Source organism: Sphaeramia orbicularis, chromosome 12, assembly GCF_902148855.1.
Source record: "Sphaeramia orbicularis chromosome 12, fSphaOr1.1, whole genome shotgun sequence".
Lineage (NCBI taxonomy): Eukaryota > Metazoa > Chordata > Actinopteri > Kurtiformes > Apogonidae > Sphaeramia > Sphaeramia orbicularis.
The window spans coordinates 28,234,783-28,262,326 of record NC_043968.1 but is presented as its reverse complement, the minus strand read 5'-3'; the positions used below and the strand labels follow the sequence as shown (position 1 = coordinate 28,262,326).

Here is a 27,544-nt window from a genome sequence, read left to right as displayed (position 1 = left end):
ATGAAATTTTATTCATTTATTTATTTTTAATATACTAATTCATCAAATACTTTCATGATTAGTGCTTTTCATGAGTTTATTAGTTAAAAAGTAAACTAACGAACTGAAATTCCATGTAAAACTGTAGTCATGGTGGCTTTAATGCGTCACCGATCTAAATATAATCTCTTGCATTTCTGATGTCAAATTCATTCAACAGTTACAAGGAAAGAGGAAATGAGTGGGGGAAAAGGAGGGGAATAGCATGAACTCACTAACCAGGGACACAGCAGTCTGCTTTCATAAGGTTTGTAATAGTGTATTTCAGAGCCAGAAAAAAAAGTTGACTGTGGAGTCTGTACCTCAGCGGATTTTAAGTTGTCAGATGGGTTTTGATTCAGAAACCATTAAATATGCATGAAATTTAAGGTTTGTTTACAGACGGCTTAGTTAACTAATCTGTGGTATGTTTCAGAAGAGGAAAATTGCACACAGTGAGCAGTCGGTAGCACTGCTTCTGACTCATCCCAGCTTTTAAGGATGATCCATCCTAAGTAATAAGGGTGGCTTAAATGTAGCAATTGCAGTTCCCCAATGATTTACAAACCAAATACAGACATACAACAGGAACATCTATCAAAAGACTGTACAAGAGGCCACATGCCCAGGCCTGTAGTGCAGGAGGCTGACTGACCATGGACTACAGTAATATCAAAATGGCATGAAGGAGCAAACAGCACAGAACTCTGAGACTCCAAAGGGATTTTTATACAATGAAATTCAACAGATGCCAAAAAAATCATGTTCTTTTCTCTCCAACAATAATCCTGTGCACTGTTATATGGTATCATTGAGGCTATGTTTAGACGGTAATGATCTGAACTGAAAACGCAAAAGTGGCGTTGCATTCTCACTTTTAATTCTGCATTTAGACGTGCACGCCAAGTGGCTAGGTGTCATCACCACCACCATGACCAAGCACCTGTGTAGAACCTCTCGACTTCTCTTCCTTTCTCTCCTAGCGCCAAATACAATCACAATGTGCGTCCTCTGCTCTCTATAAAGATTTGCGACAATTGCTGAAATGACTCTTGGATGTAAATTAGAGTGGCTAGGGCTACTTGAAGGTCTGTTGCAGGGAAATAATCCGACATGTTGTTGCTTTCCTGTACTGGCGCGTGCCTGTGATGTAAACTCTACATGATGAGAAAACACAGTTTTGTGTTTTCAACCCTTTAGACTATAGTGGAGCATTTTTAAGATTTCCACTCTGGAAGGTGGTTTCAGTTTTTTGCATTTTCACATCCAAAAACGCTGTTGCCGTCTAAATGTAAGGCACATCTGATAAAATATTTTCTCGTTCTAACCCGAGAGCGTTGTCGTGTAAACTGGGCCTTAGACGTAATCTCTAAATCAGTCACCTCAGCCGAGGTACATCTCATATAACCCTTTAGCCTTATCAATATTTCCACAGCCAGTTAGTTTTCTCCTTTCTCCCCACTTCACATTTAACGGCTACACTTCATTAGCAAATGTACATATTGCCACAGGCTGACATTCTTTCACCAAGCAGAACAGCCACTTAATTTCTTCTTTTCTCCTTCAGGCTTGGACACCAAGTGCTCTTTAAACAAATGAAATAATACAGTATTGTTTCTGAAATAATAGGAAGTTCAACCAGATGCGTTTCTGCAGCCGGGGGCAATGTTTGATCACATACTGAAAAGAACAAAAGAGAATCAGCCAGCATAGATGACGAATATCCTTCTGAAGCTGTTTGTTTTGAGGATATGCCTTTTGCTTTGTGATTTCCACAATGGTTAATAACTTCTGAGACAGGTACATATGATTTCTAGTGGTAAATGCTGGCTGTTGGGGGAGCATTACTGAGCTCCGACCGCAGTGGGGAAACTTGTTTCTCATCTTTGTCAGGTAAAGATGAGCGTGGCTCAAGCATGCCTGCTGGAGGGGAGAAAGAAATCAAATAAGTTGGTGCATGCCGGTGAGCAGGAGAAGGGCACAAGGGACACCACTGGAGTGAAGTTTTATTAGGTGCCTCTGCCAAGTTTATGGAATACAGTGCAGGCCGCGAGTCTGAATGTGTGTATGTGTGTGCAGTGCCAGACGGAGAATAGATTTTTTGAGCCTGATCCCTCCTATCTATTTCTCCACTGGATCATTCCAAAGACAGGACAGAGAAAGCAGTCAAGTGTTATGACACTTCAGAAGATATGAGTGCTTCTGACACTGTGCACACTTTTAGCCTTAATCTAACCCTTGGATTTAGCCCAGGGATAATTCACACTGCACACGGTCCCGAGATTTACAAATCTATTGAAAACTTTGTAAGGTGGCACTGAGATAACTTCAGACATGGATCATAAGTTTTCACAATCAAAACACACCACATGTTTATGAACATCATCAGAATGTCCTCAGGAGTTGTATCCCATTGAGCCGGATTTCAGATTAGTGGAAGTTTTGTTTTGTTTTTTTTCTATCAGTCTGTCTGGGATTGTTTGTGACTGTGTTAGATAGCAATGCAGGACCTTGGAGCATGAACATGTTTGCTGAAGGTGACAGTGAAGCTCCATATTTGGCATTAGTTTCTAAAAATGATCATTTGGAATGCACTGATGATAAGTTAACCAATAACAGATTGCTGTATTCTAGGATTTCTAAGATGTTAAGTTAGTGCTGTGAGGAACAGGAAGGACAGAAGATGTAGGAACATGTGAAAGTGGAATTATCCATCAATTTTGACCTCACGTCTCAATTTCTTCTGTTTCATTTCCACTGTGAATTTGGTATGAGTCAGACTCACACTTTGGTTTTTTTTTCACATTTTTCCTTGCTTCCTTGCCATCTACACATCTCAGTCTATGCTACCTCCATCTTTTTCTCTGCAGGGAAGCTGAAGTGGTCCAGCTCACCATTGAAATGGGTCATATACAGAAAAAATGCATACAAATAAGCACACAAGTGTAAACATACTGTACAGTTTATGAACATTAATGAACATTTCACGATCACAACAACACAAGACTGAACAAACCATTAATATGTTGTTATCTATGGTACATTACCTAAAATACCAGGCACACACATACAGGTACACACAAACAGACAGCTAAAGCGCTACGGTACCCATCAACCCCCCCGTGTCCAGCTGCCTGTTCAGCAGCCAGTGCTTTGCAACTACTTACAGCATTATGAGCCCTCACTTCAGCCGAGTACCAAACAAAGCAGCCATTAATGGTTAAAGTGCCCAGTTGGTAACCTCCCATCACCAAAAACACAAACAGGCGCACACACACAAACACACCTTTAATGACATCTTTTCTGCAGCACATTAGCTATTGTGCAGTAATTAATGGGAGAGTCATGGTGTTCAAAAAGGCAGTCATCTCTCTGCAGACTGGGAGCTGTACACCACAACAATGGCTTAATGAGTAAACACACCGCGCGTCTCATGAATAAATTATTTGTGGCTCGTAATTAATTTTCCCAATTGAAGTTTTAAAAAAAGCACGACTGTTACCAGTCTTCATAAATCAAAAAAGGGAGGGAGAACATGACAGCGACTGTGTTTGTGTGTTGAGATGATCTGAAATGTGTTTATTATTTGTGCAATCTTCTCTGCAGGTGTGCACCTGTGTGTACAAGAGTCAGTGTGTGTATTTGACATATCTGTGTTTTCACTTTTGGGATTAAGTGTGAGGTTATGTAGCTTTATGTCTCAAAGTGTGTTGGTATGCAGGTGATGTTCTGCAAAAACCTTCAACAGTTTAGGTGTGTCTGGTGTTTGGAATAGTAACACTTACTGAAAGGAGTTTCCATGTAATCGGTCGAACCTGTCTTGGGATTCCAGACCAGCTAAGTTTCCGTAGCTCCTCTGTAAGACAGCAACAAACAGCAGAGGGTACACCTTAGGGTACATTTCATTTCGGCTTTGATTTGTCATTATTCTCATTATTAAAGCACATCCACATAGAAAGAGAGCAAACAGCCACAAGCACGACCAACTGTAAATACTTCAATGTCACATTTTCATTGAAGAAAAGCATTGTTTGTATAAATATCCCATCTTTCTTATCATAAACCAACCCCAATATTCCAATAAAAAGTATTTTCCAAACCAATATTGGATCGCTAATTCATTTATGGACAGCCAACTATCCATCCATCCAAACTGCCATGTACTCGCTGTCAAATGTTCCTTACCGTCTCTTTCCCTTTATTGAAATTAACTGATGGAGATCGAAGTGGATTATTAACTACATTCTCCTATGGTCAGGTGGGAAAGCCAGCAGGCTATAATGTAAAATAAAGCTGATGGAGAAGTGCAAATTGAACTTTTAAATTGGTGGAGAGTAGTTCCCTTTGGGTCCATGAAGACCCAGAAAATATGGCTTAATACTACACATTACATCCAGCACAGTCTCAGACCCCCCTCTCTCTCTTTCTCTCTCTCTCTCTCTCTAACACACACATTGTCAGTAAAAGGCGGTAGGTGAAGAGGATATCATGAGTAGCCCAGCAGAAAATGCTTTGTCTAGCGGTATCTAGCAAAATGTGTCTTCTATTTCATTCTATTTTCAGTGAATTGAACATAATAACAAGACAACAATAAAGGTGTGGGATCTCATTTCCCTGCAACAAGACAAGATCATGTTCATAAAAAGAGCTGAAGTCATTGTTTGGTTCAGTGCTGTGAGCTCAAATTTGACCTTACCCATGATGTCTCCACCTAGTTCATTATGTCACTAAATGGATACTAACCCAGCTCGGATCTTTTCCTGAGATACACTTTAGATCATGTCTGTCTTAATATAATCCATTGGAAAGTGCTCACACATTTCAAAGAAAATGTCCATCAGACTGCGGTAATAACCGTGAACAATCCATGAGACATTATGAACTATAGATATATAGTGACATAAAATAACAGTAGAAAAATTAGAAAAATCAATAGTTGACCTTTTCTACCTCCACTGCCAAACGGTTTTGGATGCTCAACAAATATGACTGAATGATTTCCAGAACTATTTCTTAAAATGGTTTTTAGGTAGGCTCTAACTAACATTAACTCATCCATTATTCACAGATAGGTCTCCTTCTGCCCTCGCTCTGTAAGTCTACAAACCCCCATTAGCATTCAAAAAGACAACCCCAGCCAAACGGAGACAAACATAAAAACTCAATGGAAATCTCCTCACTTGTAATTGCAATGCCATTGTTTTACCTGCAATTCAAGAGTGAAGGAAAGAGAGGAAATTGATTCCAGGGCAAATTAAATGGCACAGCCTTACATACCTTTTAAATAAAAAAAAGAAGAAAATGTACCTAATGAATAAGCCAAATTCTTCTTTGACTCTTATTCAAGGCACTTGCTGGAAATTGATAAGCCCCTTGCACAGAGTGAACAGTATTGATTAATGCTGCCAAATGAGTCGGCCTTGCCTGTTCTTCAAGGAAATGCAATGGAGAGTCAGTGACAGATAGCAGAATAGGAAATAGCAATCAGCTAAACAGCAATGGGCTAAGTCCATTGGCTAAATTGAGTGAAACGCATTAGAGCTTGTTCAGCTGATGGAAGTAGCTATTTATTCGCTATAGTTCGTGCGCATCTTCCACTTAAAATTTCTCCCTTACCTTGTCCCCTGTGAGTTTAATTATATAGAAATTCAATACTGTGATCTAGTGTGCAGCATGGCTTTGTTGGTTAGAGGGGGTCAGAGCACCAGAGTATGGGAATGCTTCGATTACCCCAAGGCTACCTGTACAACAGTAAGCTGCATTTAAAAGCATATTAAAAATCTCCCCAAGACAAGACACAGAGCATGAAACTTGCAAAATAAAGGTGCTGCAGATTTTTTTCCAAGCATTCTCTCAGTGTCCCTTTGCTCTTTAAGACTACAACTGGTAGAAGGAAACATCTATGAGAGTGTGTGAGTATCGCTGACACGTTAGTGTATTCAGGCAAAAGGAGAAAAGCACAATCTTTCTCTTTTCTCTCTCTCGGAAAACATAGCTCTCAACTTTATCTGATATTGCAATTAACAGAAACAGAAAAAGCAGGATTGCCAGTTTTTAGTGGCACTTTCGTCTTTTCCAAGAATCCTTGCACCTGAACCTCTCTGCCGTGTAACAGCTGATAAAGTAAAACACAATATTGACCTCAGACAATCAAGACTGATTGGTATTGGTATGATCTTTGCTGAAATCAGAGCTCATCCCAGTCCTGGAGTGGTTTTCTACATCCTGTTTTGAGGGCTTGTGAAAGACTGATTCAGAATTTTTGGAGACTGACTGACAATATAGCATATCAAAAGCATGTGCCGACATTTTCATTTGATTCCACAGACCCCAATTACCATAAAGCTGCATGAAGTGCACATCTGTTGATTCCCACAGTTAGTACCTGTGAATATGTGTTGGTGTATGGTGTGTATGTAAATCTGCCATTAAGCTGTTTGCAACCAGCTATTACATATGTAGAAAAGGACAGTTGCAATAAAGCTATCTGGAAACCATTTTCAACTAAATGCAACTCTTTAAGGGTGCAATCGTTACCCCGTGTGCAGCTCTTCATTCATTATGCTCCTAACAACTAGTCAAGGGTGCCTCTACTCTTTCCTCGCACCCTTTGAACCTTCATTTGCACTGTCAGGCAAAGAAATGAGTCCATGAATCTTGTGGGTTCGGGTTTAATTAAACTATGTTATACTTCCCCCACCTGGCATTAATCTCACCATAGGGGGTATAGAGAGGAGGGGTGAAGAGAGCGTGAGACACAAGTTGGCTAATAGTCTTTACATCCTGATGCTGCAGTGATCTCTAGAAAGCCCTGTCCCCTCCAGTCAAGCACTTATGGATACTGCAGGAGTGACTTGAAGGAGAAAGGATGTGTGCATGAGTGTGAGTGTGTGGGTATGTACAAGAGAGTGGAAAGTGCAAAGGGCAAATATTTACTTGGCACCATGTGGTTGTTAGAACAAGCAGATGTGCCCATTAGCCCCTATACATTACATACAAAACCACAAACACAGCCTCTCCTGCTGGAAATCGCTATCTTCCAAACACTTTCATGCAGAGAGCCAATCCACTGCAGAATCCAAATCACAGCTAACCCCAAGTCAAACAGAACCCCTGCTTTGAGTATCAATGCATTGCACTGGTACATGAAAGTACAATGGTGTGTTCAATAACTTCTTCACCATTTTCCCTTTGTAATATTTTGAAGACTCCTGAGCCAAACGGCTACTGTGATAAGAATAAGGAAGTATGTAATCCATAATCTATGTTTGAAATAGATTCTGTAGTGATGCTTAATTCTAATGCAAATACACTTACGTGAGAAAAGTGTCTCAATTTCTTACTACGTAGATGAGCTCATCTCAATTTCTGAAGGAAAAAAACTCCATTCCCCACAGTGGGCAGAGACAGAGAGGGCAGCATGTGGATGGTTGACACACAAGCTAAATTGCAGATGTCGTTTCATTAGTGTGAGGCTAGCTCATCTCTCAGAAAACGCATCTGACTCTCTGGGGCATCTCTTGTGCATTATGAATGAGACAGCCAAGCCCTATCTCCACTGGCATAAATTAAAGGCATTTCATGACATTTTGAAAATTAATCTGTTGTTTTTGCTCAGCGGGCACTTGTCACAACGTGGGCGAAAAGTTTCTCCAACTGTCCCAAGGCGACAAGGGACTAGCTGTCCCCGTCAGTTTTAGTGAACAATGTTAACAATGCAAACAAGCCATTTTAGATGACTAATTTGTCACTCCTCCCCACGCATACTAATCTGTACAACAACAAAAAAACAAACCTCTAATTGAACTTGTGAAGATAGTCCTTTAACAGGTCTAAACAATGCTGATGGAGCTTGTTATGGTAAAAACACAATTTACAGTCAATTTATCCCATGAGCGATGTTTTTAAAACATACAGAAGTGCAGGTGTGGGCAAGCCAAAGCAGAATTTTCCTGTAGGGACCAATAAATATCAAATTATTATATACATGCTTTGGGATTAGTGTGATCAGCAGTGGGGGTGTTTATCATGCTGGCAGGCACAGGGCTCAGGGGATTGGTCTGCAGAGACAGACTCAACCCTGGAGGAAGCTGTATTCCTCACCGGCATGAAAAACACCTGTAACATCAGCAATGTGCAACTCAAGGGCAACTGCTGCTAGTCTTCCCTGTGTGTTTTGGTTTACTGTATTCCATTATGCATGAACTTACAGGAGTGCACTTTGTCTTGGCTGAAGTTAAGCTGGGGACCACAGGGGGTGATTAGGACACCATGTACCTTGGTTGAACACCCACAACAGCTGCTCTGATATGGGACCCTCAGAGGTAATGAATGTTCAATGACTCTTGCAACATTCAGAGGGCAAAATATAATGAAATATCATGTTTGTATTTATTACAATATTTTTAAACAGCCAAAACAACCAAATGTATTCTGAAAAAGCAGCTTGAGAGCAGTAACAAGGGGAAAAAGGTCATATCAGATGTAGACAACATGGTGTTGCCCAGTTACGGACAGCGACACTAGTGAAGCAGAAGGGACTGGGTGCCTCATTAAAAGCCACCATAATGATATTTGCTGAGAGAGGAGAGAATGAGGAGGAGAGAATTCACCTCTCTGGCCCAGATTCTCCAGGCCCACACTGGGATACAAACCACTTCCATTTGGGTCAGAGTATCATCTCAAAAATTTTGGCTACATATTCCCATTTTAATTATGGTCTGACAGTTTGCCATCCATTTAAACAAAAAGCAAGTACACAGTAAAGTGGCATGAGTAGAATTGTGCTTGGATGCATAAAGGACTGCCCAACACTGGAGGGGACTGAAAGGATGAGGCTTAAGGACTTGAACTGACCCAGTGAGGGCTCTGAAGCAACCAAGCAAAATGAGGATGTTTTGTTTGGGACAAAAAAGAAATCAAATAAAGTCTGGATGAGAAAGCGTGAATATTTATGATTGTAGTGTGAGAGAGTGTGTACCTGCACATCTTCCATGTCTGCCTACCTGCCTGTCAGTCAGTCAACCTGCCTGTGTGCATGGTTCTGTGTGAAGGCCGGTGAGAAGAATAGAAGACAGCGAGAAGTGCTGTCAGTCAGTGCTGGCTGAGCAGGGAGCTGATGGGAGCAGGAGGGAAGCCGGTTGGCGGGCCGAAGCCATGCACTATTCAGGCATCATTCATTCGGAGCGCGGCCACTGGGGCAAAACACCACAAGGTTCTCAACAGCACACATATACAGTGCACTGATAACGCACTCACACACCTGCCAAAACTGGGGGCTTGTATTTTACAATGAGGGTTTCCTTGGCAAATCCAAAAGTAAATAATGGCACTGAGGATCTTAACATGTAATGTGGTCCAAACAGTAAGTAGCATGACAATCACTAATCTTATCTCTACACAATGATGTATGGTTCATATTAGGACACAAGCAACTAGTAAGATAAGAACAGCCCCTAACTTAACTACAATCAGAGGCAGCTCGCCAATTTCTGTGTACCTCATTAATTGTATAGAATATGGCACCCTGCCATAGTCGATTTTGTTCTGCTATAGTCGTAGAAATCTAAAATATGGGTGAAGAGTACATAACCACTCTTAATTATTTGATAATTTAAATTAAGTTAAAAAAATTTAACTAAAAATATGTTTTGTGCAAACAACATTTGACAGCATACACAGATTGGCATGTATAATCACCACTGTGTTAAACAGCTGTTTAGACTGTCAGATACATAGCAAAACATGCAGCAGAGCCAGAACTTCAACAAGAGGTACAGCTGCAGAGAAATCAACCCAACTCAATGAGAGAAGCCATCTACTGTTGTTAAATGTTACTGTTCTGTTGTTTATTTGCTACCTAATAGCTTTCACAGTGAGCTGCCCCAGCATCCTATCTTATTTGGTAACATTAATATTTGTCTGAACATGAACATTTTTTGTCAAGACAAATTAGATATCTGATAATCTGCAAGTAAGAAGCTAACGGACACACTGTGTGACGATATGTGTTTGTCACAGTGACTGATGTTGCACGACTGAGGGAAAGAATGTGACTTTGTCTCCTCTTCATGCCTTAGAAAGCTTAGAGCTTTACAGAGTATATGTCAGCTGGCAAATGCTGAAGTCAGAGCCAAGAGTCTCATGGAGGAGTTTCACCTGGATAAAAGAGCTATGATAAGAATTAGGTGAAAGATATCAGTTATTCCCCTCGATGCAGTAGCAGCAGTCTCATCTGAAGCTATTTTGTTAGTGAGGTCAGAAAAACAATAGTATCAGGACAGACACCTTTATCATGCAGTGTATTAAAAAGTTAAGCTCCCCTCCTATAAACCTTGAATGCTGTGAGAGAGTTCTCAACAGTCTAACTCATCTAAAGGACAAAGTGATGGCGCCAGGGAGCAGACGGCTCGTAAACTAATGGGACTCTTGTAAAAAGATACTCCCCCCCGGATTATACCTGCTCAGGAGGCCTGATGGATGGCCCAGATGGCTAGGAGAGGACACAGCATAGAGGAGCGTACAGGTGTGAGAAAGTGTGCGTGGGAATCTGTGTGTTCTTGTGTTTTCTGCCAAGGACTTGTATAGTTAAATCCATGAAGTATCCCTTGGAATTTACTGACGTCGCGTAGTCTATAAAATATCTGGCCAAGAGACATATTTCAAAACAAGTAAATGAATGTAAGAAAATGTGCAGATATTGAATTTCAGTTGTGGAAATTTGTTAAGAAATGGTTATACTGAAAAAAACAGAAAGGACAAACACTTCTTATCTGTGTCAAATTAAACCGATTCTCATTTGTGGAAAAATTAACTGTCAATATGTAACAGGGGAATTTATTTTAAAATAACAATATTGCTAAAATGACTGTAAACAAGGTCAGAAACAAGTTGGCAAATTCTTGAACAAAAAAGCATTGTGATTTGAAATCATTAATCTGTCACTTCAGGGTAAAAAATCATTCCCAGTAGTTGTGTATTTTAAAATAGTGTTTTAAAATATAGACGTCTTTTTTGTCCTTTACAATATGCAGTTAAACTGCCAGTAATTGCATCTGTCTGCAGTCGTGTCTTCCTCCAAAATTATGTCTCATTGTTGTCTAACCTGGTTTTGGTTTTGAGTGGAACAGTAAACCTGCTCAATATGAATAACACAATAAAAATGACTTATGGATGAGCTTAATATTATCAAGGTTATATCTTACTTTGCTGTCAACTAGATGAATTGGCAGAGGTGTACAAAAAAGAATAAGTGTGCTATTAATCATATATAAAGATATAATGTCATTTTTGGTTGTAGGTAGATTGAAGAGTATTCATTTAAAAAAGGCCTTTATCTATGCCAGACTGTCATCTGGGGGCCTCTTTCTTTTCTTAATCCCGGGTAAATAGCTAAAAGAAAGTTAAAAGTCAATAATGGAAGGATTAGATTAAAACTGTGGCCGTGGGCTAAAAACATCTACCCCTGCACATATAAATCAGCTCTCTGCTTCCCAGTGGCCAGAAGAGAACAGGTGTGAACTGAGAGGGCTGAAGTGTGTTCATTCAACCTTCCCATAAAAAAGAAAGCATGAAAAATTCACATGGAGGACCACATGGTGTAACATATGAATAAACTAAGCCAGACAATCTGGTAGACTACTGACACAGGAGACAGCTTGTGGTTGGACCAACCTTATTAAGTCAGGTGTTTTGCCTGGGGATGTGCCAGGAGGCAGCAAACACACATGCGTATTTATGGACACATGGATGTATACTTGAGACTTGTGACACATGCAAGACAATCACAGCGGAGTACTTTTTTAAAAACGGAACAAACAAAACACTGTGGCTTTAACACCGTCATTCTGGAAGTATTCACATCTTTGGAAATGATTATTTTCTGTAAGAATTTAATGTATCATGCCTTCAACATGACCTTTTTATATTCTGTTCCATGGTCCATGGACTATTTTTTCAACACCATTATGTTCCTAATCTTTTCATTTTACATATGACATAAGTGGGTTTTTGTCATTAATTTAATATGGTTTATTTCTTCATTAAATTTGTAAAGCATGTGACAGTTGCCTCATATTTGTACGTTAAAAAAAAGCATGAAGCTTTCACTACTTTGTCACAATGGTCCAATGTTTTTTTGTTTTTTACCTCCGCCAAGGAGGTAATGTTTTTGCCGGCGCTGGTTGTCTGTCTGTCTGTCTGTCTGCCCACTGATCTGCCTTGGCGGAGGTCTGCACTCGCTGAGTGCTTCTAGTTTTTCCAATGCTGTAATTTAAGAATATGATTCTGAAACAGATGACATCTGAAATCTACTTATGTAATATGATGGATGTCACACAAAATGGAAACTTCACATGGAAATACTTCTTGTGCACAATCCAACTTTTTGACACACCTCTGAAAGCATCACACAGGGACCATGGTTTCAAATAAAGCATTAAGACTCAGTTCAATTGACTTACATTACCACTTCCCACTTCGATAAGAGCTATTAACTTTGCAGAAAGTGCTGATGGTTAAGCCTATCATATGGTGCCTGCTGTGTCACAGGATTGCAGATCGTAGTGTTACAGAGTGTGGTGGGAACAACTGTGGTAGAAGTAGCAACCATCCTCGCCGTAACTGCTGCAGTGAGGGTAATGGCAGTTAGAGACACGCATACTGTAGCGGTAGAGGTGTAACAAAGTGCTGCAGCACCCCCAACAGAGGAACGCACCAACAGGCAGCAAGGCAAACAAAGGAAAGTGTTTAAATGTGTGTACATGTGTGCATGTGGTCCATTTTTTGTTGCTGATTAGCAGCTGAATTCTCATATGTCATTTATGATGTCATTGGGCCGTGGATGTTCAGCGTGGGTCTGTGAAGATGCGTGGGAGTGTGTTTGAGGTGGATTCTGTATCATATAATGACCGCACAAAGAGCAAATGAACAGTGTTTTAAAATGAAAACAAGGGCAAGAGAAAAACAAAAGAGGAAAGGACCAGATGAAAAAGGGAAGTAAAAGACAGTAAGTATAAATTGCCAGGAAATAGGAGAGGAGAAAGGAGCATTGCCATAGCAACAGCAGTATTCTGCCAACCAGCAGTGAGTGCTTGATGTCAGATGCCAGTTCTTGGTCTTAAAATCTATTAAAGAAAAAAAAAAAATATGCAGAAAGTCTGTAAAATCTGGCAGTGAGGACTGAAGCCCATCATAGAGCAACTAGCTTAAACACAGAAGACAACACAGTCTGTGGTACTAATTCACAAGTCCACAAATTATACTTTAGTGATTTCTTTTTACATTTTGCTAAACATTCTGTTCACATCAAGGTGCGATTTGATTTCCCCAAAAAATGTCTTGAAAGGCTAAAGATTGAATTGCCTATTGCCTTAAAGTCATTTTCATATCATTCCATGTCATTGTGAAATGAGTGCAGTGCTCTACAAATAATACAATTGTGGTAAATGTTGCATGACACAAAGCGAAGTGAAACTGCTTATGTGGCTCCCTGTATCAGTCTCTTTTTTTGGTCGCTGCTGAACATATAGCGGGGTGCTGCGTTCAGGTTCACTCAACAGACAGGCTCGCCTCAGGACATCAGGAATAATTAGCAGAGATCAGCCTGACATCAATCACCCCGCTCTCTTACACACACAGGTCATCACCTCCTACATGACCTTACATGCTAAACAGACCTGCTGTCACAACCTGTAGCAAGGCTCACAGGAGAAAGAGAGTGGTAAAGAGACGGGGGAAAAAAACCCAAAACCTGACAGGGACGTGAAGAATCCGACTGTTGTGGAGACGGTGAAAGTGACTTGGGCAGATATGGCATGATCAAGGAACTGAATAGCAGAAACAAAGAACAAGTGGAAAGAATACCTGTCATTATTTTTTTTTGGGCACAGGTAAAGTTTCAAAATACTCTTTGAGGCATGAAGAGTGCAACTTTATCCCTCTCTGCGTACTATGCAATACCTTCTGACCAAATTAGTTAGGCGGTAACACAGAGTCAAGGCAGCTGCAATGCTAAGTCAATCGATTTTAGAAACACAATCACACTGCCCAACACCGTGAGCAGCAGACAAGCACACCTGTGGACTCCAGAGACTGGCAGCCCTCACATGTCGGGGGGGGTTGGCCCAAAAACACGCCTGCCTCTGCCATTAATTATGCCATTCAAGTGAGCAAATGGCCAATGGATCATCCGGGACCCCCTCCTTTGAGCTCAAGGACGGACGGGCGAAATGTCTTTTACACAAGGGGGCGTCGTCCCCACTGACAGCATCTATGTGTGTAGTATGTGTGTAAATTTGTAACTTAGGAAAGATGACCTCTTCTTTAAGGACAGGGGGGTTTATCTGTTTTGTCACATTCCTATTCTCATTGTCAATCTGTGAAAACTGCAAAAGTGTTCACCAGCAATTACGGAAAAGCTCCAGGTTCATTTTAAAGGGGAAATGTAAAATAAGAATCTGATAGGATATTTATATGACCTTAACACAGCTCTGTAAACAAAGAGTTGAACTTGGCTCATAACTACAAGCAAGCAATGATATTATTTACTTTTTCCCAGTAATATTTGTTACTCGGACTGAAATTCCAGATTGTGTGGATTTTTTTTTTGTGTGTGTGTGTGTGTGTGTGTGTTGTAATCTATATCCCATTCTTTGCTGCTGTAAAGACCTAATTTCCCCATGGGGATCATTAAAGTTTCATCTTATCTTATCTTATCTGCCCCTATCCCTCTCCCTTTCCCTATCAGCACCCCCCACACACACACCTCCCCCCTCCCCTTATCCTTCACTTAATTATGTCCCGTGAATGAAGTTCATCTTTCATGCTGCCAGCAGCCGGCAGCATGGCTCGCCCGTTCTGGGCTATCTAATCATGGCGCAGAGACTAAACTAAATTTAGACAGGCGGCTTGTGATGCCTGGCAGGCCCTAATGGGGGCTGACATCTCAAGACACTCTGCTGATGTACAGGATACACTCTGCCCGCGCGAGCCGCTACCACAGTTGACTAACGCTGATGACTCGTGAACCAGTTTGTTTTGTTCGAAAAGTTTTCAAGGGGATCACACATAGAGGTGAAGTGGAGCTGTGCTGACTAAGGCCATTCAAACTTAATGAAATCCAACATTTACATTTTAGGATCTTAGCCAATGCTTGTGTGTGTAGCTCAAACTTATCTACATGTAGCCAGCCAGGTAGGGACAAAATGGACTGAAGGGATACATATTCTTACATTTGTATTCAAGGTGCAAACCATTCAGCTATGTTTCCTAACAGAATATGAAACCATGCCAGTCAGGACAGTCTAAAATGGGCAATTTTTGTTTCGATGTTTTTATGTTATCTGTTAAAAACAAACAAACAAAAAAGAGAACACATTAAAAACATTACTGAGTTGTTTGTCGGATTTGGTATTGGTATGAGCCTAAAAATATTTCATGAAAAAAACCTACCAGGGAGGTGATTATACCATCTGATACACTGGAAGTATTTTAATTTATAACAGATGAAGTGTTGAGTTTGCTCTAACAGCAAACAGCTGCAAAAGCAAATTATCACATCAACTTCAACGGATGAGAAAACTGAGAAGATTCACACTAAAATAGGACGGAGTATATAAAAGTCTGGAGGAAAAGACCTGTGACAAGTAATAGCCTGTCTCAAATAAATGCCAGTTCTCAGTTGTGGTAAAATAAGAGCATAGTAAGCATTTAAGAATGGGGCTATGGTATTTAAACTGTGTCATTTCTGCGGTGAAATATCTTACACACACTTTTTTGTGTTTGGCATATTTGGGGTATTTCAACATGCATATAACGCAATGTCGTGTTCAGGATAGTACATTTGTAATTCTTTAGTCCGGCCTCTGTCAGCCACTTGAAGCATGTACTATACACAGCAACATAAATACAGAGTACAAATGCCAAAGAGCATGACGCTCCTTTTAATATAAGAAAGATTAGAAGCAGAGTGGCTTTTAAAATGTTACCGTGCATCCTCCTGCAATAATGTACACATCTCGGGTGTTATTTTAAAATTCAGTCTTGAAGCTTTTACTGTTTTATTTTTAAACAGACTGAGGTTGGCATAATAAAATGCCAAGTGCAATTTACAGCTATGTTTTTGCTCCATACTTTCACAGCATGGTTTCGACAGAATTCAAGGAGGAAAAGAATAATGTGGATAAATAAGAATTGCTTAGAAACAAAAAAAGTTGGAAAGTATACTTGCTGCCTTACAAAGTTGGAATATTTTTGATTTTTTTAAATGTGCCTGTATGTTGACACCATAAAAGGGATATTTGTATCTTATGACAGCTCTGGATCAATATGTTAATTGAAAAAAAGGCACATTTAGACTACCTTACCTCCTCTGAAGTTCTTTGATGTGCAACTGTTTGAAAAAGATTCAACGCAACAAGTTGGCAGTTTGAGAGTACACAAAGTCAAACACTGCGAGAGAGGTCTGCAAGTATTTCAGGGCCACTGGGGTAACAGCGATAGGAAACAAAGTCTCTGGGGTTGGATAAACAATAAAGGCCTGTCGTTTGGATAGAACAAAGGCCTGTCATTTGCTTTTGTTGTTGGTGGTATTTTTCCCCTTGTAATCTGCATGTCCAGATGGCTGGATGACTTTCCCCCTCACAGCATCGTTAAAAGCCCTGCACAGCTGGCAGACTGGGAGTGAGTAAACTCAGACTGAGAAGCAAAAGAGCGCAAGGAAATAAACTGAGAAAGATAGCAAAAACCAAAAAGAGAAAGAAAAGAACAACAGAACAAAAGCTGAGAGATACAGAGGAAGTCAGAGTAAAGTGAAATAAGTACCACAGCACAGATTGTAACACACAGGAACTTGAAGTGTTAGATGAGTATCTCTTACCCAAATCTGTGTTAGGCCCAGCCAACAACTGCTTGAACTTATCCAGACGGGATGCCTCCCTCTCTGTCATTGCCGGGGTGCCAGATGTGTTCTGGTCAGCCATGCGAGCCACTAGTGGGATGACAGGCGGCCGATGGGGCAAAGAACGTTGTCTGTGGAGGGCTGCACGCTCACCTGCTGCATCTGGAGGAAGATAAGTAGATGTGAGAAGGTAAAAGGTTGCATAGACACAGGCAGTAACAAAGTGCTGCCTGATGCTGTTGCACAGAATGTTGTGGGCATGTTGAAGGTTTTATTCTTTTACTTTAATTTGCACACCATCTACACCAAGAACAATAACTACGGCTGGAAAGTAAGGCTGGGTGATACATCGAATACACTCTATGTACTGCAGCTTATGCTGTGTGGGATGCACTAAATGACTACTTTGCCAACATCAAGTACAACTTGGTATCAGTGTTTTACTTTTCTCTTTCCTACAGGTCTCTTCATTTCACAGAAACACATTCATTTAAAATGGACAAGTAACAATTCTTTGGCACAAAAAGTGTCTGGTTCAGCAGTTTTAACCTGAGGCAGTTTATGTAACATGTTTCACTATCGCTATGGAGTCATGACAACTGAAAATAAGTTCAGAAACTTTCTGAATGGCTTTATGACAGATATAACACAAATGATAGCTCAGATGATGAGCTCAGACAAACAGAATGAAAAATGTTAACTGTCAGAGGGAAGGGACAGACTGCAATAAAATCTGAGGAAAACCTTAATGTGCTCGTTATAGGTTCTGTTGCATTTTGTAGTTCAACATGTCACCTCTCTTCACCGTGTTCATCACAAATGTGGCTTTGAACTGTCTGGTTACCTTGTTACCATATTAATTACAAAAGGGCAGTACATGTCAGAAACAGCTCATTATTTTCCTGTTTTGTTTTAATATGTCACAACATTTTTATTCCAGTGTTGCCTCAACTTTTATATATATTTGCAGAATCAGGCCTCACATTTTTGTCTACATTTAATTATTGTTTAATTTGTATGTCATTCTTAATCTGTAGTCTAATTGCCACAACATTGAAAAAAAAACACATAATACACAAAACACATTAGAAATTACACAACGTGAGGACTACATATCATTTGATGTAACTTTTATTTATCTAATTCTTAAAAACATGATGAATAACAACAAGAAAAGAGGCATGCAGCCCACTGTGCTGAGCCATTAAGGTGATGAGAGACTAAGTGCACTCAGAACGATGAGGACAGGGAGTGGATAAAAGGTAAAAAAAAACACACATCAACTTAAAGTTTGTGTCCTACAACAGGCGATCAATATTCATTTTGGAGCTTTGACACAACTAGAGCATGCACTGTGTGTTTGGTACCACTGTTTACAGAACATTATCATTCAGCAGTGTGGATGCTCGCAACATTAGCATTATAGTTACAATTACAGTTCTTGGTTCTTGGAGAGCCCTGTAGTTTAATGCTTCCCACATAACGTACAAAAGAAAATCAATGTGTCACATCAGACTGAGAGCCATAAAACCCAAACAAGCAGACACAGTACGGGGTCATCCAGCGCCTGCTGCCTTGCTAAATAACATAATGGTTTTCTGGCTGTTTTTTGATTTATTGCTTGCACTTTGTTTTGTCATTTAACATTACAGTGAACATTAAATTCTATCTCCACTATTGTCTAATAATTGATATCTATTTAACATTTTATTTACTACCATACCTTTGCTGATGTTTTAATTCTTGCCATTTTATTCTTGCGCTTTCCATGAGGCATATGTGCCAAAACATTATGTGTTTGCTGGCATAATTATAATAAACAACAAAGATTTTAATTCTTTCTGATACTATGTAACAGTAGCCAATATTTATCTGCGTTATTATTGTTCTTGGGCAGTTCGTCTTTTGGCCAGGTGGTATTGAAAATAGCTTCTGTTAGTGGGCGTTTATGCAGAAAACCTCCGGGAAAGCAGTAGTTGTGCCTCTTGAAAACTTCAGATTCTGTGTTGCATTTATTACTGGTAGACTAACACATTCATTCAGTCTGCTCAGGGCCACATGTTCCTACAGATGTACTGAAAAAAGGGCAGGAAGAATAAGGCAGAATAAAACAGGCGCAGGACACAGACAAGTTATGAACAAGCTGCTGAGGTCAAGACATCAATGTGATGAGGGATGCTCCTTCTTCTGCACTGAGCATGAAGCAAAAGTTTATAAAGAAGCTTGTGAACAGCCCTGCCAAGATTTCCCCGTGCAACAGCAAACCATAACACAAAAACTCTATAACAATTATGAAAACTGGATTGCTGCCTATTTTAATATCCCTTTCAGTTTTTACAAGAATGCATAAAAAGCTACAAATCTGTTCTCAACTGCTTTATTTGCACTTACAAAAATTAAAAAAAGATGTTTAAAGTCTGCAGCAGCTTCTTTGTATTGGGACCTTTTGTGGGTTTAACAATAAGCCCTTTTTACAGTCGATTTAATAACTTTTAACTTTTAATGAGCTACCAGGAAAGAGCCAAGTTGGACCGAGTTGGTGATGCCCACATCTGTTACAGTATACTGCATACACCATGGCAAACAAATATAACAGGGAACAAAAAACATCCCTACACATCTTTTTGTCAAAGGCCCAGTGATCAGCAGTTTGTCATTCTGAATGTGTTTGTGTTCCCTTTAATCACACCTTATCCTACAGTGAAAACAAAATGCAATGTGTGGACCTAACTAATTAAATAAATACATTCACAGAGAAAAATACACTAGTATACACCAGTAAGCTATACGATGTATGTCAGTTTGTTTACCTGCATACCAAGTATTTTGACTGCATGTTGTGAATTTGTATTTGTAAACACATGGTCTCTAAAGGTGCAAACAGCGTCATCTTGCATATCCCTGTATCCATGTGTGACACTGCAGTGCATGTTAACTGTGTCTTCTATGAGGAGATAAGAGGAAGCGCCTGAAGGCAAAACCCTGCTTATGTTATCTGTATCTAAACACAGCAACAAGCACAAAGGTAGACAACCAGGTAGACAGGAAGATGACCTGCCATGCAGACCAACAGGCAGCCTCATATTTATGACATGCTGCTTTTGCTTAGCTACAGTATGTGTCCAACCGGATCCATCTCTTCACGTCACTCTCTCTTTAAAAGAAAATAAAAATCAGCATAAGAGTACAGTGCTGCTGTTTGCTGCTTTGAGTTAAAAAAAACAAAACTTAAAATATTATAGTGACATTTTGAACAGGTCCTGAGCAGTCAAGCAGCAACAGCAGGAACCGTGACACAGCGGTAAGCAGTTGTTGTGTGCTGCGGGGTTAAAACGATGTGCTCAGGGAAAACAGGCTCACATTGAAGAGGAGGAGGAAGGGAGCTGTCTCTTTCTACTGTCATGGGACGTTTGTGAGTAAAGAAAGGTAGAAGCAAGAAGGGGCAGAAACTGATGCCTCAGGGATTCTTACTTAAAAAAAACTTCACATCTACAGCTTTTTCCTCTGTTGCTCGTATAACAGCAAAGTACACCACTAAGCTTCACATGAAAAAGCATTTGTCTTTGACAGACACACAAAATGCGTAAATAAGGATCTCTTGGCAGACTTTGTACGATCCTTTGATTTTACACGTTATGTGTTGACTGTTCTAAGACTGTCAACAAGTAAGTCAAACCAAAGCACAACTTTGGCAGTGAAACAACTACAGCTTTACATATGTCTACCAATTTTTCTGCCATTTCAAACTGATATTTTTTATGTGGTAGCAGCAAGCAGTGGTATAGCTTCACAGATACTTCCATTAAACAGGTGTAATGGAAGTTAAAGCCGTACAAGTTTCAGCATGCAGGTAAGTGCAAAAACTTTTTGGACACTGAGCAATGATGTTCACTAACCTTTAGGTGACCCAATTGGAGCTTCGCTGTGGGACTTCACTAGGCGGCCATCAGTGTAAGGGCTGCTCTGGGAGGCAAACGACACCTCTGGGCTGGTCACATCACCCTCCTCCACTCTGTCCTCCTCATCCTCCTCGTCCTCCTCCTCGTCCTCTGCCACCTCCTCCTGTGTGTCCTCTTCTCTCTGTTCCACCTCTGTTGTATCGTCCTGCCTCTGTTTCTCTTGCTGCTTGCTGTGATTCTCAATCACCTGCACAATGGATAGAGACAAACAAGATATGTAGTGACAGGTCTTAGGTTTTGCTGACTTGGAACAAACACTGCATAACAACAATGAAACTATGCAATTTTGAGAAACAGTGCAAAATAAGACTGAACACTTTGTTGAAATGTTATTGATATCATAATACAACCATGTGCAATGTGGAGCAACAGCCCTTTTTGAAAAAGTAAACTGTGACACAATATAACATCATAAATGACACACTGTGGTGGAACAGAAATGCCAGTCTACAAATCATCTTCTTTAAACATATGGGAACTTGAAAATAAAATGTCTTTTTTTTCTGTCTGTGAACCTGAAATGCAAAAATCACCATTTCAAGTAAAATCATTATTCATGCCGCAATCACTACATCTGTCAAAATACAAAATACCTGCAGTTAGGGCTGCACGATTAATCGATTTTAAATCGAAATCGGATTTTTTAATTAGGACGATTTTTGAAAAAGGGAAATCGTAAAATCGATTTCATGTCTCTGTCGTGCCTGCGGGCCGCGCGCTTGCGGACTCCCGTAGGCTCCTCCTCCTATCAGTGACAGCGGTCTGTCACAGAAGTCCGTGTAATGACCGGACTTTAAATCTGTTCATGAGCCCGCAGTACTTATAGCAATGTAAGCTGTGGCTTCACGCACAGATCCCGCAACTGAAATATAACTGCATGCAGATCACTCATCTTCCGTTGTCCTGGATCCGTACCGTACTGTCTTCTTCCGATCCAGGTCCGGGTCTCGGGGTCAGCAGCCTCAGCAGAGGAGCCCAGACAGCCCTGTGCCCACACACATCCACCAGCTCCACACATAGAATCCCTCCAGCGTGTCCTGGGTCAGTCTATTCCACGCACAGATCCCCCAGTTTAAATAGAACCGCATGTGGATCACTCATATTAACGTGGTCCACGCACGCACGACTGATGCCTGTCACTGACTTACACTGGTATCACTTCTGTGGGCCCAGATACCCAGAATAAATAAATAAATAAATAATTTAGTCCTCTTACTTGCTAAATTTTTCATTCACAAATGTAAGTTCTGGAACACAAAACCAAATATTATTTATTTTTTGAAAGATGTTGAACTTTATTTAAAGGTGTTAAATAAATCTGAAAACAAAAAGGCAGATATAAAAAAGGTGTAAAAACAATCAGTATTTGCTCTGATTTGGACATTGTATTATAGTGTATTCCCCCTGGCAAACTTATGTTATTTTCTTGTTGTATACATTGTTTGTATACTCTACTTAATTCAATAAAGATTTAATTAAGAAAAAATAAACTTCTGTGGGTTCATCACGTGATACCATCACAGATTTGAGGTCAGAGCAGTGCCTTGCATTGTGGGCTGCTCACGAAAACGACATGCTGACTTCTGTTGTCTTTTGTAGTTTTACCCAAAACTCGAAATCAAAATCGAAAATCGAGTTTTTAGAGGAAAATATCGGGATTTTTTTTTTTGCCAAAATCGTGCAGCCCTACCTGCAGTGATACATTTTTTCCTCACATCATTCATCCCTGATCCAGTTGGTTGTCCCTCAGGATGTACTATACTGGAACAACTACACCACTGGACAACAACTTCATCTGCCTTTCTCCTCCTGTGTGTATTCACATGTTCAAAATCCTGCTCACTACATAAGAAAACAATGTCAACCACCAAACTGCAACTGCATGCCAAAAAAAACTAGAATGTTTAATGTGGCTTTTCATTTTGTAGGGATTATATCATTGCAATACCACGGTTCATTTCTCCATATTTAAATGTTCCACAAACACAACTTCACTGACACTACTTGGCAAAGGCACTGACACTGCATCCTGCATGTAGCACCACCAATGATGAGTTTGATTTATTTAAAGGAATTAAAACTAGCTAAACAGTGCATTTTTTCCCAAATCCAGAGTGATGGTGTGGTATGAGGTCTATCAAGTGCTGGCACAGCATTGACCAAATGTGGAGACAGATCTGGATAAAAGACTAGTAAATAAGCAAAAAAAAATGCAACACATGTATCAAAACAGGAAAATAATCACATGTACCCAAATGCACTACACTATATACAATACAGAGACCATCTGGTACATTTCTTTATGTACCAACCTCAGATCTGACTCATTTATTGAAGACAGACAGGTCATAGGGATTAGGTGCAGCATCCAAGCTATTCTGAGTATCCCCTCAGCCAAATTTGTGGAAAATAAATGTGGAATGCATTTACAAAAAAAATGTAAGCATGTTTAGTTTTTAAGCTTTTCCAAATTTTGGACACTTAAAAAATTGTGGAAACTTTCCAAAATTTCTCAGTGACTTTTAATACAATGTTTTGCTTACTGTTATAAGGCTAAGCACCTAAGACAAATGTATATAAAATCAAAGTTAACAGCATTAAAAGTAGCTAAATAACTTTTCTCAAGTCTAATATTTGGTCCCCAAAGAACATATTTGTGTTTTTCTTTTTGTATGTCATTTATTTATTAGCTGCTCTTGCTTTTCTAAATAGTGTACACAAGTATGATAATAAAGTTCCATCATAATTTAATTCAAAATTGTATGTTTCCCCACCACTAGATTACACAACAGATAAACCACCTGCAATTCAATTAAGAATTAGTGGCACGAATTTCTTTCTCCAGCTCAAAACTAACCTTATTGGCTGTCTCCATGACAACCTCAATGTTGAGATTCTGTGCTGCCATGGCCAGCAGTTCATCATCATCATCCCCAACATCCCACGCATCACTCGTAATGCTCTCAAACTCCTGGAAAGTGGTAGCTTTCTTGGGCTTGCCTGGTGTGGCTGGAGGAGGCTTGTTGCCTGCTTTAATTAAACTGGAGGACAGAAAGAACACCAAAAAACAGAGCAGATAAGGAAAAAGGAAGAGAATAAGGAAATTGAGAGAACAAGAGTAGAGTGGGTGGGGTGGGGTGGGGTGAGAGCAATAAAAAAATGGGCAGAGAATGAGCCATTGTGGAGAGATAAAGAAAATGACAATAATAGAAAAAAGACAGAAAAATACAAAGTGAAACAACCTGACGCATGCAAGTGTGCAAAGAAATAAATGTTCTCTAACTTGACATAATAATTAACATTTGGTCTGTACAAAGGATATTAAATATTCACATTTTACAATGGATTGTGATTTAAAACTGAATGGCAAACACCTCTACATACAAAAGCCTTTAACCTTAAACACTTCAATCAAAAGCAGTTCTTCAACACTTTACAAACTGAAAATGGCCATACTCATAATCAAAAATGTCATGTTGCTTTTTGTCTACTACAAGGACACTATTCAAGTAATGCAGAAGAAAAAGAATTCAATTAAACTAAAACCCCCCTGTTTTCATGCAAGGAACAAAAATGGAAGGAAGAAAGACTGTGATTTCTTACAAAAAGATTAGCATGATAAAAGAAAGAGGCTTATCCATTTTAGCTTACTTGACGTCATAACTTGGAAGGGAAAGAAAAATCTGAAATTATACCCTCACAGAAAAACCAAACCAATTAAAAGCCAACCTCCTGTGGGAGTTCATTTAATTAAGCATCAGTGGAAAGAGACAATAAAGTGATTATTACTACATATATAAACTGGCTTTGACTGAGAGAGAGAGAGAGAAGCAAGATGGCTAAATATTAAAAAATATTGCCTTTCTGGAAATTAAAAATGAGGACATATTAAAAATAATTGAAAGAATTTAAAAATTCAAATTTTCAGCAACATGATACTCTTATTCACAGAGGTTGGCCAACATACACACACTTACTAATTTTCATATACTGTACTTGCCAAAACTCTAACTTTTTTTTTAATACTTAACAAATTTCAAATAGTGTAACAAGAAAGAAACATGCAATTCATAAACAAAAATAAATAAAGTGATAACTGAAATGGAAGAATTTCTTCTAATCTATTTCCCCAGTGATTGAAAGATAATGTTTTTTGGTAAATTCACTTCCTCTGACAGAAAAATAGAAAGCAAAAGCTAATTCTAGTTACAAAAAAAGGACCATTACAGGAATCAGCACATTCAGATTAACCTGTCCACACATCCTGTGTCCATGGCAACTCAAGAGCTGTTTGAAGGTGCAATAAATATCCTCACAGATGTGTGCCTTGTTGTACTATAACGTGACAACAGCAACACAGATGTTTATTTGAACCAAATTATTAGGTCAGTACTTATGCTTATCAATGTAATCAACACAACATTCACCACACAATTTAATTAAATAAAACAAATATTCAGCACCTTTTCAAATGGGAGGCTTTGATTAAATCTAGCAGATGGATCTTTCTGTCTAAAGTGATAAAGAAAGATATTTTCACTAGTGTTTCACGCTGATGAATTTATAATGTTAAAGGTTTTTTAGGAGCATTGACAGAAAAGCACCAATGATGTAGTTCAGCTTGAACTCCTACCATCTGCAGGAGCCTATCAAAACAGAAACAAAACAGGCCAAGTCCCCCAACTCCCAAACTAGTCAGAATGCTAGATGATACATAAACAGTATGGATGAGGGACATTTAACTTACTTTGCATGAAGGAGGGGGTCAAATGGTGGGTGCTGGGCTCCGTACACATGCTGAATACTGAGGAAGTAAAGCAAGGAAAATGTAAATGAATGAGCTAGGTTAAATCATGACTGTCAAGCTAGCCATGTCAGCTTCCTGGTATTTGAGCAGTGCTTTCTAATACTGTAATACGACAGCTATTTTAATTGAAAACGACGTTAATTCTCAATATGACCACAACTCTTCAATACATTACACGGCTCACTATGCTTTTACTTAGCTACAACTCTGTGATTACGACGTGGATAAACTATTAGCCGCTGTTAGCAACTTAGCTCTGAGGAAGCTATCAGCAGCAGGCTGTGAACTGTGCCTATTAGTTTAATTTACACAGACCACAAGAACATTAACAGGGGCAAAACTCGCAAATGTAGTCCGGTAGACTTTAATTAAACTGAAAGTGGCGCTTAAAGATCAGCAAAGGAGCGTTTGTGGAGTGAGGCTAGCCGAGCTAAGTTAGCCATCAGCAGGGAACACGTCACTCACCTGCCAGGAACCTTCGCTGCGTTTCTTTTCCAGAACTGTTTTTTGTTTCCGTCACTCGACATTTTCCCTCTACGGTCCAACAAGTCCTAAACGCACACACCCGACAGCTGTCGTTACCAATAAAACCTGAATTTTGTGTTTATTTACACCAGGTCTCCCCTCCTCCAAACTCAGAAAGCTGCCATGTTGATAGTGCCTAATCGGCCAGCAAACCGGGCTCTGATTGGCTAGAACGGCAGCTCTGCACCCTAAGCCAATCAGAAGTGAGATTTGATGTAGGGTGGTCGGGGAAGTTGCTGACGTCAAGGTGCACTGTCTGTTTAGTTGACAGAAAACTAAAAGCGATGTGTCAATCAAAAAACAGACCACCAGCATCAGGACCACAGCCATCATTATTACACTACATATAAAGTCTTATGTGCAGTGTTCATATATTTATATAAGTATATAAATCAGCAGATAAAACGTATCAGCATTCATAGATAGCACAGTAATCTTTTTCATAGAAAGTAAAAATTGCAATTTTTAATGGTGACTGATGTCATTACAAACCACAACAAAACTATTGCTAAGCCTCTACCTTAATACACAAATGATAGAACATTTAACACAATATTAAAACTTAGAAAAAAATCTAAATTATTGTAGATACCTCTGGGTTTTTTTTTTTTTTTTTAAGATCTAAAAAGTTTACATGTATATAGATTTTTTTCTTAATATACTTTTCTTACATTTTTATTTACATTCTACAAGAGAGACAACTGCTGACCAAGAATTCCGTGTGTGTGTTTATGTATATGGCAAATAAAACAAATTCTGTTATTAATTCTGATGTAAATGTAAATATCAAATTTAAACATGATTTTTTTTAATACTTTATTTTTATTTGTTTTATCAAAAGACAATACAACACAAAAACAAGGGGCCACTGGTTGAACACAAAATATTTAAATGACAGACAATAGTAATTATGGATTGTTTTGTTTTATAGTCCAGCCATTTTCTCTAGTGCTTTATGAAGATACTTTCCTTAATCCATAGATAAGAGTAAACACGATTTTTAACTGTACTGTGTGAATTAATAGAAGCATATAAGAAATAAGCACCTCTATGATGATCCAGTATTAAATTATTCCATTTCAAATTAGAGGTCAATATACTTCAAAAAAACATCTCACAAATATATCGCCTGTGTGGTTTAAATAATTTATTACGTGTACATGTTTCATGATGTTCAGCTGTTGTCATTTGTACTCATATATATTCTTTGTTATCCTGGCAAAGGTCAGAAACATGAAAATTCTTCTTTCATCTATTTAAATTACATGGTTTCAGCTTTATTCCAGGCATAAGTCATTTTCTGTTTTCTTTGAGCTCATGTCAAAAACAGTCTGTATT

At 39.3% G+C, this 27,544-nt stretch overlaps 1 protein-coding gene across 2 annotated transcripts in view; it reads right to left on the bottom strand.

The window, feature by feature from the left end:
* tbc1d22a (TBC1 domain family, member 22a) overlaps positions 1–26,337 on the bottom strand; it is a 125,198-nt gene extending 98,861 nt beyond the window's left edge. For both annotated transcript variants that reach the window (XM_030149303.1, XM_030149302.1), the window contains exons 1-6: positions 26,147–26,337; positions 25,622–25,678; positions 23,732–23,915; positions 20,812–21,061; positions 16,895–17,077; positions 3,804–3,874 (exon numbers count right to left, since the gene is read on the bottom strand). In XM_030149303.1, coding sequence (XP_030005163.1) covers positions 3,804–3,874; positions 16,895–17,077; positions 20,812–21,061; positions 23,732–23,915; positions 25,622–25,678; positions 26,147–26,208 — 807 coding nt within the window. In that variant the 5' untranslated portion in view covers positions 26,209–26,337. The remainder of the gene's footprint in view (positions 1–3,803; positions 3,875–16,894; positions 17,078–20,811; positions 21,062–23,731; positions 23,916–25,621; positions 25,679–26,146) is intronic.
* Between the last annotated feature and the right edge of the window lie 1,207 nt (positions 26,338–27,544).